General features: G+C 43.4%; 1 protein-coding gene across 1 annotated transcript in view; it reads left to right on the top strand.

Moving 5' to 3' along the window:
- ABCB10 (ATP binding cassette subfamily B member 10) overlaps positions 1–9970 on the top strand; it is a 34204-nt gene extending 24234 nt beyond the window's left edge. The window contains exons 8-13 of the mRNA XM_047824552.1: positions 482–691; positions 2733–2812; positions 4283–4463; positions 5899–5942; positions 7614–7648; positions 8098–9970. Of these exons, the coding sequence (XP_047680508.1) occupies positions 482–691; positions 2733–2812; positions 4283–4463; positions 5899–5942; positions 7614–7648; positions 8098–8317 (770 nt within the window). The 3' untranslated portion in view covers positions 8318–9970. The remainder of the gene's footprint in view (positions 1–481; positions 692–2732; positions 2813–4282; positions 4464–5898; positions 5943–7613; positions 7649–8097) is intronic.
- Positions 9971–12984: the final 3014 nt, after the last annotated feature.

The raw sequence follows: 12984 nt of genomic DNA on the forward strand, positions 1-12984 counted from the left end.
CTGCGGCTGGTGTACAATGCTCAGCCCTCTGTCATCCTTCTCTCAAGACATTTAGAGAAGAGAAGATAAACCCTGCACCCGAGGAACTCGAGGTGGCGGCACAGAGGGGGAAGGCAATCGGCTTCGAAACCAGACTGCCCTACGGGGGGACGGTCGCTCCGCTGCCCGTTGGCTTGGGCAGGCGGTTGTCTCTGAGACTCCGTGTCCCGTCAGTAAAACTGGGACAGTCACCTCTGCCCATCAAGGCCATGAGGCTCAGACGAACGCAGAGGTATCGTGCCTCGCACAGAGTGCGTGCAGAGCAGGCTCTGGGTGAGCGTTAGACGGAGGCCTCTTCCGGGCTTGCCCGGGAAGGGCTCACAGTCCGGGGGAGTGTGGTGGCCGTGGCCCGGCACCGCCTGGAGTCAGACGAGTGGGAGAATGGAGTTCCGCTGTCCGTTCGATCTTTGCGTTAAGGAACTTGTATTCTGTCTTGTTTCAGAAGGGGGCGTTTTAAACCAGGAAAGTTTCCAGGGCACTCTGGAGTTTCGGAACGTGCATTTCGCCTACCCCGCTCGCCCGGAGGTGCCTATATTCCAGGATTTCAGCCTTTGTATCCCGTCAGCGTCGGTCACGGCGCTGGTTGGCCCAAGTGGTTCTGGCAAATCAACGGTGCTGTCCCTCCTGCTGAGGTTGTATGACCCCATTTCTGGTGAGTGGGTCATCGCCTGGTAGGGTGGGAGGCCTCTCCAGAGCCCCCCTACCCCTGTGTTCTGGGAGAGGACCAAATTATGCAACGACTTGTAGTGTGAGACTTCTGGATGCTAGAGGGTTTGTTCCGAGAAAAGGAAGCCCCTATACAAGGGGGTCCCTCTTAAGAGTACACAGAAGCCCCGTCAGGCAGTTTGTAGAGTTCCTGTCTGGCCTCTTCAAGTCCCGAGCGACTTCCTGAATTCTGCCTCCTCTCCCGTGCCGGTGTCTCCTTCTGACGCCCCCATCCTGGGAGAGGACAGGCAGGGCTGCCCCGCAGCCTACGGGAAGGTGCCCCACGTGTGGCAGAGCATCACTGCCCAGCAGCCGCGGAGTAAGTGCCTCTCTGTGCCAGCCGCTCAGCTTGTAAAGCTTCTCTGGAAGCCTTCGGGCTGCATCCGCCCGTGAACTGCCCCGTGGCCAGCGTGCAGACCGGTGATTTGGCAGTCCGTGGTTCACTTCTAGTTTGTGACTGCTTTCTTGAAGTCATTTTGAGGTAGTAGGAATTTTTTTAATGGATTTTTCTCGCCCTGGTTTTTATTTTGTTTTTAACTGGATCATAGCATCTTTTAGAGCAGAGAACATGTTATTTTACTTCCTTATGTCCTTTGTCAATTAAGATGTAATTGACATATAGTATTATATTAGTTCCGGGTGTACAACCTGATTTGCTGTATGTAGATCTTATGGAAGGTCTCGTTAACATCCATCACCGCACATAATTATAAAGTCTATATCCTTCTTTATATCAGAGCCTGAAGTAGATAGTCCTTATGTATGGCTTTCATTCTGGATTGAGACAACAAGGATGTTTCTCAACAAGAAAACAACTGCTTGTTAGTAAAGAACCACATCATTAATTTAAAAGGAATACGTCTCGTGGCTTTTGTAGCTGTGCTTTTTGGTTAAAACAACGAGAGAGCTGGCTGTGTGCCAGATAAGTATTTGACTTGCGGATCCTGACCCGCAGAATAGCCAACTGCATTAAAATGGGTGTTAGCTCCACTGTTTGCCTCTGGAATCCCTGTTTTGATTCACTCTACTTGCTATAAAATTCTGAATTGAGAAAAGTCCCAGTGAAGTGAATGCAAAGCAAGTCAGGATATTAAGCCTGTGGTTTCTTTATCATAAACTGCCTCATCATAAATTCCAGCCTTGGGTAGACTATATATAAATATATATACACTTGTACTTTTTAAGCCAAAGACCTCAGATGTTTGCCAGTTGGCGAACGTTTACAGCTGGCTTGTAGAATCCCACACCACTGAGAAGGAATGGCTTTTCTGAGTCACCATCATCGTCATCACCAAGCATTACTGAGCGTTGTAGAATTAATTCTGTTAGCGAGGGTCGCAGGGTTACATCTGATTATTTAGATGTTCTGCTCTGGTATCAGATTCTCGGTGGCGGATAATGATTCTCTTCCAACTGCATTTATGCAGGAAGAGATATTTTAAGGAAGAATAAAAGAGCTAAAAAAAAAAAAATCACTGGGGGGGTTAAACTCCCAGGACACGTCTCGTAACTTCACTGCAGAACCAGGCCTTCGAGGTGGTTGCTGATGCTGACGTGGCCCGCAAGCTCCAGGGTGGGGCAGCCACTGTCACAGGTGCCAGCTTCAGAGCTGTGCCACCACCGCCAGCGTCTGTAACAGCCAATGGACACCTCGCTGCTTGCCCCCTTCCATGTAACTCTCTCCTGAGTCCGTTTCGCACAGGTGCATCTTCTTGTGGGGCCCTGAGTCATTCCAGAAAGGAAGCCATTGCAGCAAAGTGAGCTGCATGGATGAGCGAGGAGACGGGCTGGTCAGCTACCCGCTGCAGGGAGACGGGAGACATGGAAGTTCCATGAAACATGTTGATTTTAGATTCCGTTTGGAGATTTTGAATGTACTTGTAATCTTTGAAAGAACCGAGTGTGGAATTTTTCCACCAGATCCTTTCTCTGTTTTCATGAGTCACTGGCCCCGTGACACTCCGTGACTTTCCTCTCCTCTCTACAAGGAACTATCAGTCTCGATGGCCATGATATCCGTCAGCTGAATCCAGTCTGGCTGAGATCCAAGATTGGGACAGTGAGTCAGGTAGGAAGAGAGGTTTCTATTTTTATTGTACTTGTCCTTTCATTTTGCTTTTATTATTTATTTTTGCCTTAGACTGACCCTCCCAAAAGAGAAGGAAGTTTTCCAGATGTACCGAACTGATCTCACCCACAGGTTTTGTAGACTTGGAAACAGAGCTGTATCCTGCAGACCTTAAACACTTGATCCAATCGAAACCGATTTTTATCAAAAGCTGGGGACTCATGTTACTTTGTAGAGCAGATAGTCTAGAGGGTGAGGAGAAAACAATAGAAGTTTTCGACGTTTTACTGACTCCTCCACAGTTCCCATCTTGGTCACCAGCACAGTCTACGGTTTCCCGCAATGGGCTTCAGGGATAGTAAGCAAGCCAAGATTCAGGCAAGAGCCAGCGTCTCCTTGCACAGAGGTCGCGGATTTCGAAGCAAAATGTTAGTGTAATACGGCGACTTTGATGGGGCTGTTTTCACGCGACCCTTTGGTGCAGGGAATTTTTGACGCAGTTGTTTATATTTTTATTACCAGGCTATGTGCACAGCAGACAAATCTGAGCCTCCCCTCAGACCTTACCCCTGCCCCCACTCCCCTAGGCGAGGAGCAGGGGCGGGGGGTTGCTTGGTTGTATAAATATACCAGTAGTGCATATTGTTTAGGGATGAAGAAAAGAAGCTGGAGGTTTATTTGCTTCTCAGGACTGTTCCACAGGGTTCTGTGAAAATGTCATGTCCCCACCCTGGTTTGTGTATATTTCTAAAAGTAATGAATAGAGATGGATTCCCCCCTTGATTCTCAGCGGGAAGCCCACAGCTGGAAAGTTCAGGTGGACTCGGCATCTTCCATACCTGACAATTCCTAAGGGGAGGAGCTTGCATTTATGAAGTATCTACCGTGTGCCAGGCACCTGCTGTGGAATCTCATTTCCTGCAGTATAATGATGAAATCAATCCTGTTCATGGAACAACATGAATTTTTTAGAAGTCGGCTGGGCGAATTTATGGAGAATGAGGGAGTAGAATTGAGAAAACCCTTGAACAACATGGGTTTGAACTGCATGGGGCCACTCATGTGTGGATTTTCATAGTGCAGTACTGTGAATGTGCTTTCTCTTCCTTATGATTTCCTAATAACATTTTCTTTAGCTTGCTTTATTGGAAGAATACGGTATGGAATACATAGAACATACAAGATACATAGTAATCACCTGCTTTATGTTATCAGTAAGGCTTCCAGTCAGCAGTAGACTATTAGTGGCTAAGTTTTTGGGGAGTCGAAAGTTATACTCGGATTTTTGACTGCACGGGGATCAGCACCCGTCTAACCCTCATGTTACTCAGCGGCCGACTGTGTGTTCTTGGGGAGCAATTTCATAGTTTCTTAGATAGAAGTACTGTATTAAGCTTCACTATATTTACTAGATATGTTTGAAGTCTGTGTTGAAATTTGCAATAAATATGTTGTATTTCCAATGCGCAGGAACCAGTTTTGTTTTCTTGCTCAATTGCTGAGAACATTGCTTACGGTGCAGACGACCCCTCCTCGGTGACTGCCGAGCAGATAGAAAAAGTGGCTGATGTAGCCAATGCAGGTGCTTTCATCCGGAATTTCCCCCAAGGATTCAACACTGTGGTCGGAGAAAAGGGCGTTCTCCTGTCAGGTACCTTTTTGTTACTGCTTTGTAACGAAAACTTGCTGTTCCAGAGAACTCTCCAGCATTTCGTATGGCAGTATTAATTTCTAATTAGGCTCTTGTCCTTAGAGTTTATGCAATTTGCCTTTCCATTTTCTAAAACTTCTTCTGTATGTGGACTGCTCCCCAGTGTCCTTCACTTTCTACCCCAAAGGTGTTCCCAGATTCCCACGCAGCGTCCCACTGAGTAATAGCCACAGCAGCTTTTTTCTCACCTGAGAAAAAATGTGTTTTGCAACTTGAAATCCTTGAATTTTGCAGAAAAGAAGACAAACACAGGGTAGCAAGATGATCTGTCCAGGGAGGCAGAGGCTGTGAATCAGGAACAGAACTGAAATTGAAGAATTCTTTATTCCCCACTCTGTACTTTGCCCGTTAGACCAGGAGTTTCATTAAAGGGCCAGAGAGTAAATATTTTTAAAAAAGATTTTTTAATGTTTGTTTAATTTGGACGGGGGGAGAGAGAGAGAGAGAGAGAGAGAGAGAGAGACAGGGAGAGAGAGAGAGAGAGAGAGAAGTGCAAGTGGGGGACGAGCAGAGAGAGAGAGGGAGACACAGAATCCGAAACAGGCTCCAGGCTCTGAGCCATCAGCACAGAGCCTGATGCGGGGCTCGAACTCACAAACTGTGAAATCATGACCTGAGCTGAAGTCGGACACTTAACCAACTGAGCCACCCAGGCGCCCCGGTGGTTTCTTCTCTTGGTTTTCTCCTGTTCTGTGCACGCACACGGACTGCTCCCTGTGCCTGTTATCCCCCAGGAAAGGAAAGACAGGAGGACAGCATGAGGACGGAAGGTGTCGGGAGTAGCGCCCTGAGGTAGAGCAGCAGAATGACAGGCCCCAGCACCACGGATGCCCTCTGCTCCCATATCGGCTCCCATCCCCTTCACATACTGTTCAGAGACCCCTTGATGTCTTGACTTTCGGTTTCCTTGCCACATGGGATGTTCTGCAAGGGAAGCGGTGCGTGTAGCGGTGAAGAGCATAGGCCTTCGCTGTTGGTTCAGACCTCCGCTCTGCCACCTACCAACTTATAGACCTCAGACTGATTATTTTCTGCCTTGGTTTTTCATCCGTGAAAAGGGAATGATTACAGAATCCACTTCATAGGATTTTTTCAAGATTGAACGAGGTAACATCGTAACACATTCAGACAATGCCCGGCACAGCGGAACTCCTCAGTAAATGTTAGCTACGATAATAATGTTTGTTACTAATTTTGAGGTTGGTGAGGCGACAGTATATTTTAAACAGAGGTCTCTGTCCCCCGACCCACCTCAGCTGTGACTAACTGGAAGAAGCTGTCTTCAAACTGCCGCGTAGCTGATCAGAAAATCCTATTACCAAGAATTTTTGTTAAGGCTTTCAAGTTTTTAAAAAAAAAACATTGTCATTGTCAGGTGGACAGAAACAGCGGATTGCAATTGCCCGTGCTCTGCTTAAGGTAAGCTTCAAGCCACTTGGCCGGGATTTTTTGTTGTTCTTGTTCTCATTTTTAATTAGGGAGCTTATCATTTGTAATTTACTACTCTTCTTCCTTTTGTTTTTTTTGGAGGGGGAGGCGAGGTACGTGGTTGAGAGTTCTGGTGAAAGATGGGTGGGGAGTGTTCCACCCGGTACGTCTCGTCCCAATTTAACAAGTATTTCTTGGGTATGAGGAGCCCAGGACTATGCTAGAGTTGTTGGAGGGAGAGAAGTTTGGCACATGAACCTTCCATCCTGAAGCATACCAGTCTAATGAGTGAAACAGTGATTAATTCAAAATATCAAACAAGACAAGTATGATTCCTCGTATCGTCTATAGTCACCTGCTCAACTTAATAGTAGTACAGACTGGAAATACTTATACAGGACTCCTAAGAAGAGAGGGAAAGCCATTTTAGCTTAAGGCCCCAGACATTGTATTTCTTAGCAAATGATAGCCTTCCCCTTTGTTGTATAACTGTTCTCCTCAGGGTCATAGGTGAGGTTTTACTTTAAAACTTTTTTTATGAAAAAAAAATTTGTTTCAGTTTTCTTATCATTTATTTTTTGAGAGAGAGTGAGAGTGCATGAGTGAGGGAGGGGGCAAAGACTGAGGGAAAGAGAGAGATTTGTAAGAGGGCTCTGGGGGCGCCTGGGTGGCGCAGTCGGTTAAGCGTCCGACTTCAGCCAGGTCACGATCTCGCGGTCCGGGAGTTCGAGCCCCGCGTCGGGCTCTGGGCTGATGGCTCAGAGCCTGGAGCCTGTTTCCGATTCTGTGTCTCCCTCTCTCTCTGCCCCTCCCCCGTTCATGCTCTGTCTCTCTCTGTCCCAAAAATAAATAAAAACGTTGAAAAAAAAAATTTAAAAAAAAAAGAGGGCTCTGTGCTGACAGCAGTGAGCTCGATGCAGGGCTTGAACTCACGAACCATGAGATGACCTGAGCCAAAATCAAGAGTCCGACATCTAACCAACTGAGCCACCCAGGTGCCCCTAAAACTTTTTTTTTAAATGGTTACTTATTTTGAGAGAGAGAGAGTGAGTGAGGGAGGGGTGGAGACAGAGAGAGAGAGAGAGTGAGGGAGGGGCAGAGAGAGAGAATCACAAGCGGGCTCCAGCTGTGAGCTCAGAACCTGATGTGCGGCTCGATCCCACGAGTCGTGAGGTCATGACCTGAGCCAAAATCGAGTCAGACACTTAACTGACTGAGCCACCCCGGCGCCCTCTTAGGTAAGGTTTTAAAAAAACAGCTATATTGAAGCATACCATAAAATTCACCAGTTTTAAATGTACTTTGCAGCGACCTTTAGGAAATTTACAATTGTTCAATTGTCACATGGTCCAATTTTAGAACATTTCTATCACCCCAGATTCCCTTGTACACACTTGTAGCTTTTCTTCTCCCCACCTCTAGTCCCAGGCCATCACCACTGTAATTTTCTATCTGTCTGGATTTGCCTTTCTGGACATTTGAGATCAATGGAGTCCTACAGTTTGTAGAATTTGGGGTTTGGCTTCTTTCACTTGCAGAACGTTTTCGAGGTTCATCCCCGTGGTGTCACGTATCAGTACTTTTTTTTTTTTTATTCCTGAGAGTTTGTGTTTTCCTAATAAAATTGTGTTCCTTTTCTTTTTAACGTTTTTCTTTCTTCAGAATCCCAAAATCCTTCTCCTAGACGAAGCCACCAGGTGAGGATATCTTAATCGTATGTATGATTGTATAAGCCACATTCTTCCTTTACCAAATATTACTCCTTACTTCAAAGTGATACAGCTGAAAAATGCCGTTTTCCCCCCTTCCACTTTAAAGTGCCCGAGTGTGACTTAACGAGGCCAGTGGACAGGCTGAGTCGTAAGTTGAGTGTTCTAGTCTCAACCTAGACACGTTTGTGATGAGCCCCGAGTCACTCTACTCAGCAGCGGTCCCGCAAGTTGTGTGGAAATCAAGGGTGCCGAGCTTCCTTTATAGTATCTTTACGCTATAAGAGGTAGATAGTAAACCCAAGAGGTTGTCATTTTGATCGCAGTGAAAATTCACTGCCGGTTCAGGACAGCTGTGTGTGCAACAGGAAACACGTAAATACGCAGTATGGGTGGCACTGACAGCTTTGCTTTCTCATGTGGGTTTCCTGTTTAAGTGCCCTGGATGCTGAAAATGAGTACCTTGTGCAAGAAGCTCTAGACCGACTCATGGAAGGTAGGACGGTGTTGATTATCGCCCACCGTCTGTCCACCATTAAGAATGCTAATACGGTGGCTGTTCTTGACCAAGGAAAGATCACAGAACGTGGGAGACATGAAGAACTTCTTTCAAAACCCAACGGGATATACAGAAGATTAATGAACAAGCAAAGTTGAGTCCGCATGAAGAAGTAGTTACCGATGAAGTGAACGCGAGAGACTTTAGAGCGAAACATGGTCACAGGAATAAACGAACTTAGAGAGGATGTGAAATCTGGGCGTCGCACTGCAAGTTATCTTAAGTATGCCTGTTTTTTCCCAGGGTGGGTAAAATATTGTTTTGAGATGCACCTGTTCTCAAGACCTTTTTATTCAGAGTTTTAATCACGGTAACTTTCTAAATGTCTCTAGCACTGAGATTATTTTCAGGTGTTTTACTTTCTTTTCTCTTGGAATACTTTAGTTAATATAACGTGGCACCTCATTTGTTTTTTCTTACCTGCCATTACAGATTGAAACTATTGTCACATGACAATTTTTAAAAGGGGATTTTAAATAAAAGGCTTAATTATTTTAGGTGAGTTTTCCAATCACTGTGTAATCTTCTCGGTAGTATTCTACCTCCTTTGTGTCTAATTTTACTAGAAGATGAAAATCTTCCCTTTTTTAAATTCTGGTAATCTCATGAAGTGAACCTCACATACGGACCTACAGAAATCGTAAACATCACATGACAAGATGGGAACGTTTACATTCCATACTTCCTGTATTTTCAGAGGTATGAGAGTTTAGGAATATGTGTTCCTCTGGGATGAGACTGTTTGAATGTGTGTGGCTTTCAAAATCCTTAGCACGCGAAAGCCTGACGAGTTTTAAAAAGGGTTAAGAAGCCCATCCTTTGAATAAGAAAACTTCTATTTTCATTATTCACGCATTTGTTACTGTGGGAAGTGAGGCATGAACTGCCAGGTATTATTAAGAGGTAAAAATGAATTCTACATTGAAGTCACCCAAAGGCATGTATTTTGACAATTATCTTTAAAAAATGTATAATTCCTCACCAAATGTTACTTTTCATCAGTTAAATACATTTGAAATTTCACTCAATGAGGCAAAAACCTAAATAATTTTCAACCTTAAAACATTTGAAAAAAGCTTAGTTCTTTCTATTCTGTACAACGTCATGAAACGTTAAGAACTTGTCACTCTTCTAAAAAGAGGACAATAGTCATTTTTATTTATGGTTATAGTTTTATGCACCCAAATGCCTCGGAACTCATAAAGCAATGCTGAGAGCCGTTAGATTTGCCATATTTCAAACCAGTGCTGTTAATTTGCTGTTGCCTCAAGAAAAAGTGTTTTTTTTTTACATTGACGATGCCAGAATCTAAGAAATACCTATGTTGATGTAATGAAAATAGAGGTTTTCCCTTGTTCTACATATTTATTAGTTCGCTGATTATACTGGAAGGAGAGATCACTATTTCATGATAAGCACAGAGTATTAGATTTCATTCTACATAAAGGAGTTTATTATTGAATAAAGTGAACTCAGTGAATGAACGAACTCCATGTTCTTTGAATTAGGAAGCAGTACATCTGTGACAATCATTTTCACAACCTTTACTTGCATTCTTTGTACAATTTGCTGTTATGGTGTGGTTCTCAGAAAGCAGACAAAACACAACGACAAGGGTGGATCTCTTTGTGCCATAGAAGTATTGACAAAATTGAATTTGATCATTACATTTTATTCTCTAATACAAAAATGTTCAATTGTGTCTTTAGGGAACATTTTATATCCTGGATTAAAATTTATAGTGAACTTTATCTGTGTCTGTCACTTCTTATAGAACCTTATTACATTCAGTTTCTCACTAGAATTTGGCTTTGGAGATTCAGAAATAAGGAAAAAACTGACATTACAAATAAAGTAAGTAGTAATTACAAGTTCCCTTCATTTCCTCCTTACCTAAGATTGTTACTGTCTTTTTTATTTTCTATTTATAAACTGTTAGAAGGTGAGGGAGGGATAGTAAAGTATCCCCCAAACTGAGACAGCATTGAAAGACTGGAAAACGAAGCAGGTGCCTCCATTCAGTCTACACACAGTTTTATTCAAGGTAACTTACTGATGGGAGTTCGGGTGGACGACCATCCAGGCAGCTGCACAAATATTCTCCGCAAAGTTGAGACCTTAGTCTAGAGATTTTATAGGGCACTATAGGGAGATCAAAGGGCTTGCATGCACCTGACCGCGAACCTGTAATTAGGTCTCGTGGCACCATCCAGGCATCGCGCAGGGGAAAGACTATGTTATCTCTACAAGATTTATGGGAGGCCAAAGCAAGCCTCTGTCCCTCCCAGCCTTGGCGGTCATTTCTAAGGTATGTATGTTAATCTTCAAGGGGCCCGGAACACAAGGGAGGTCATGGAGCAAACATGGACAAGACGGAGGGCTAAAGGTGGAATCAGTGTTGTCCGTAGTCCCACAGAAACATTGTAATTAGTTGCTTCCGTGCAAGAAATAAGTATCCCCTGCCCCTACCACGGACAAGGAACTGTGCTGTGGAGTGCACAGATTAGCACCTGCCCTCAAGGGCTTCTGTTCAGAAGGAGGGATGAGGCAGATAAAAATTAATTACAAGAAGATAGCTAAATATCACAGAGGTGTCGCTGCCCCTACCGTGGTTCCTACTGCTTTGTTTCCTGAGTGTTTGCACGAGTTACCACGTTTGATACTTTGATGGTCCTATAATTTAAATAAATACCTATCATCCCCTTTTCACAGAAGAGGAAATAAGACTAGGCAAGTTGTAATTCATTCAGCGTTGATGCCGTATACAAGAAAAAATTAGAGAAATAGCCAGATCATGGCGGGGGGTGGGGGGAGGACCTTCAATATCATGCTGAAAATCTTAGTTTTCATCCTACATGTATGGAGAGCCATTGAAGGATGTGTATATTCATAGGGGCAATTTAGAAAATAAGCAAAAAAGGACATTTTAATCACCTGAAATTTTACGCGTGAAGATAAAATTTCACGTTAATGAGCTTAACATTTTGTTGTCCGCCCTCCCAGGCTCATCTCTATGTGCAAGGCCTTCTCTGACCGCGGACCTGACTGCTTCTCAGGGAATAATCACAAGCCAAATAAACCATTATAGGCTAAACCCTTGCAAATACAGTTTTATAAATTAGGGCTCTATTTTGGGAAATCCATTTTATTCCATAAAAATGCCAAAGTGGCTAGAAAATAAAACAAACGTAAATGTTGTAAAACATTAAGTATATTAATGAAAGGAGTATAGTACAACTACCTTGTAAATGTTCCTTTGGGGGTGTTCTCCGTGATTTCTACATCTGAGGCATCATGGTAATCTATTCATTCAACTCATTCGAGAAACATTGATCATCCTCTATTTTGTTAGGTCCTATGCTAATAAAGGACCAGTGCCTCCCTCCTGAAACTAACCTGTGGGTCACCAAAGTGCAGCCTGCTGCCTGATTTGTACGGCCTGCAAGCTAAGGATGGTTTTTACAGTTTTAAATGGTTTTTAAAAAATCAAAAGAAAAAGATCTCATAACACATCAAAGTTCTCTGAAGTTCAAACTTCAGTGTCCATAAACAGAGTTTTATTGGACCACAGCCAACTTGTGAGCAGTTGCAACAGACCGTACGGCCTGCAAGCAGGTGCTCTCTGGCCCTTGACGGTTTGCTGACTGCAGAACTAATGGAAACAATATGCGTGCTTCCCCGCTCGAAGGACTTGGAAAGCTGCAACGAAATTTAGCATTGTCTCAAAAAGTTCCACTGGCATTAGAGGGCAATTAAATGAATACCTTGGACACTGGCTGGGGCATGGATGATTTCCATGATGAGTTCTCCATTGTTTCCCTGCCTTTCCATTTTAATATTGTCACCATTATGTTGGTGATAATGGAAGTCTAACAATTCCGCCACAGTCACGGGATGTAGTTCTGGCTACTATCCTCTTGTTCGTTGCAGTGATTACTACCACATAAATCAAAGTTTGGTCTTAACTGAAAGGGCCGTACTTTAGGAAGGGTGTACAGAAGGGAGGCACGTGTTGAGGTTGAGCATCTCACACTTGTACTTACATGTCTATACTTAGGAGGTACTTTATCTCGGTTAAAAAAAAATGGGCTCGTATTGGACATACTATTTTTTGACCAATCTGCTTTTTAAAATTTGATATTTTCCTATGTCCTTTAAGTATTCATTACACACATCTACATGTAGTCTTTTTAACCATATAGAATTCTATAATGCGAATATACTATAAATCTATCATTGGGTATCCTTCCATATTCCTTGCTATTATAAACAATACTATCTTTGTTATGATGTGATTTGTTCAGATAAACTTCTAAAACTTCAGACAAATTTCTAATTGCCAAGTTTAAGGAGCACATACAAGTTATAAGGCTTTTTGATAGATTGTCTGCTTAAAAGACTGTACTAACTTATAAAAATCTCACCAGAAGTGTATACATCAGCGCCTCTTCCCCCCACAGCCTTTCAACATGAGCTCTTTTCATTTTTTAAAACCTTCCAGCTAATTCAACTGGCAAATAATACTGATGGGTGGTTTGATTTGCATTTCTTAATAATTACTAGTGAAGTTGAAGACCTTTTCATTGTTTTTGGTCATTTGTGGTCTTTGACTTAACGCTAGCTCATGCCCTTCGTACATTTCCATCTTTTCCTATTGGGGTAGCTTGCTTTCTCTTACTGATTTTCTTAAGGAGTATTATTTATTGGAAATGCTGGTTTTCAGCTTGTTTGCCCTCACTATTTTTGTGTTTTTTGACATCCACAA

The sequence above is a fragment of the Prionailurus viverrinus genome, chromosome D2 (assembly GCF_022837055.1).
Source record: "Prionailurus viverrinus isolate Anna chromosome D2, UM_Priviv_1.0, whole genome shotgun sequence".
Taxonomy (NCBI): domain Eukaryota; kingdom Metazoa; phylum Chordata; class Mammalia; order Carnivora; family Felidae; genus Prionailurus; species Prionailurus viverrinus.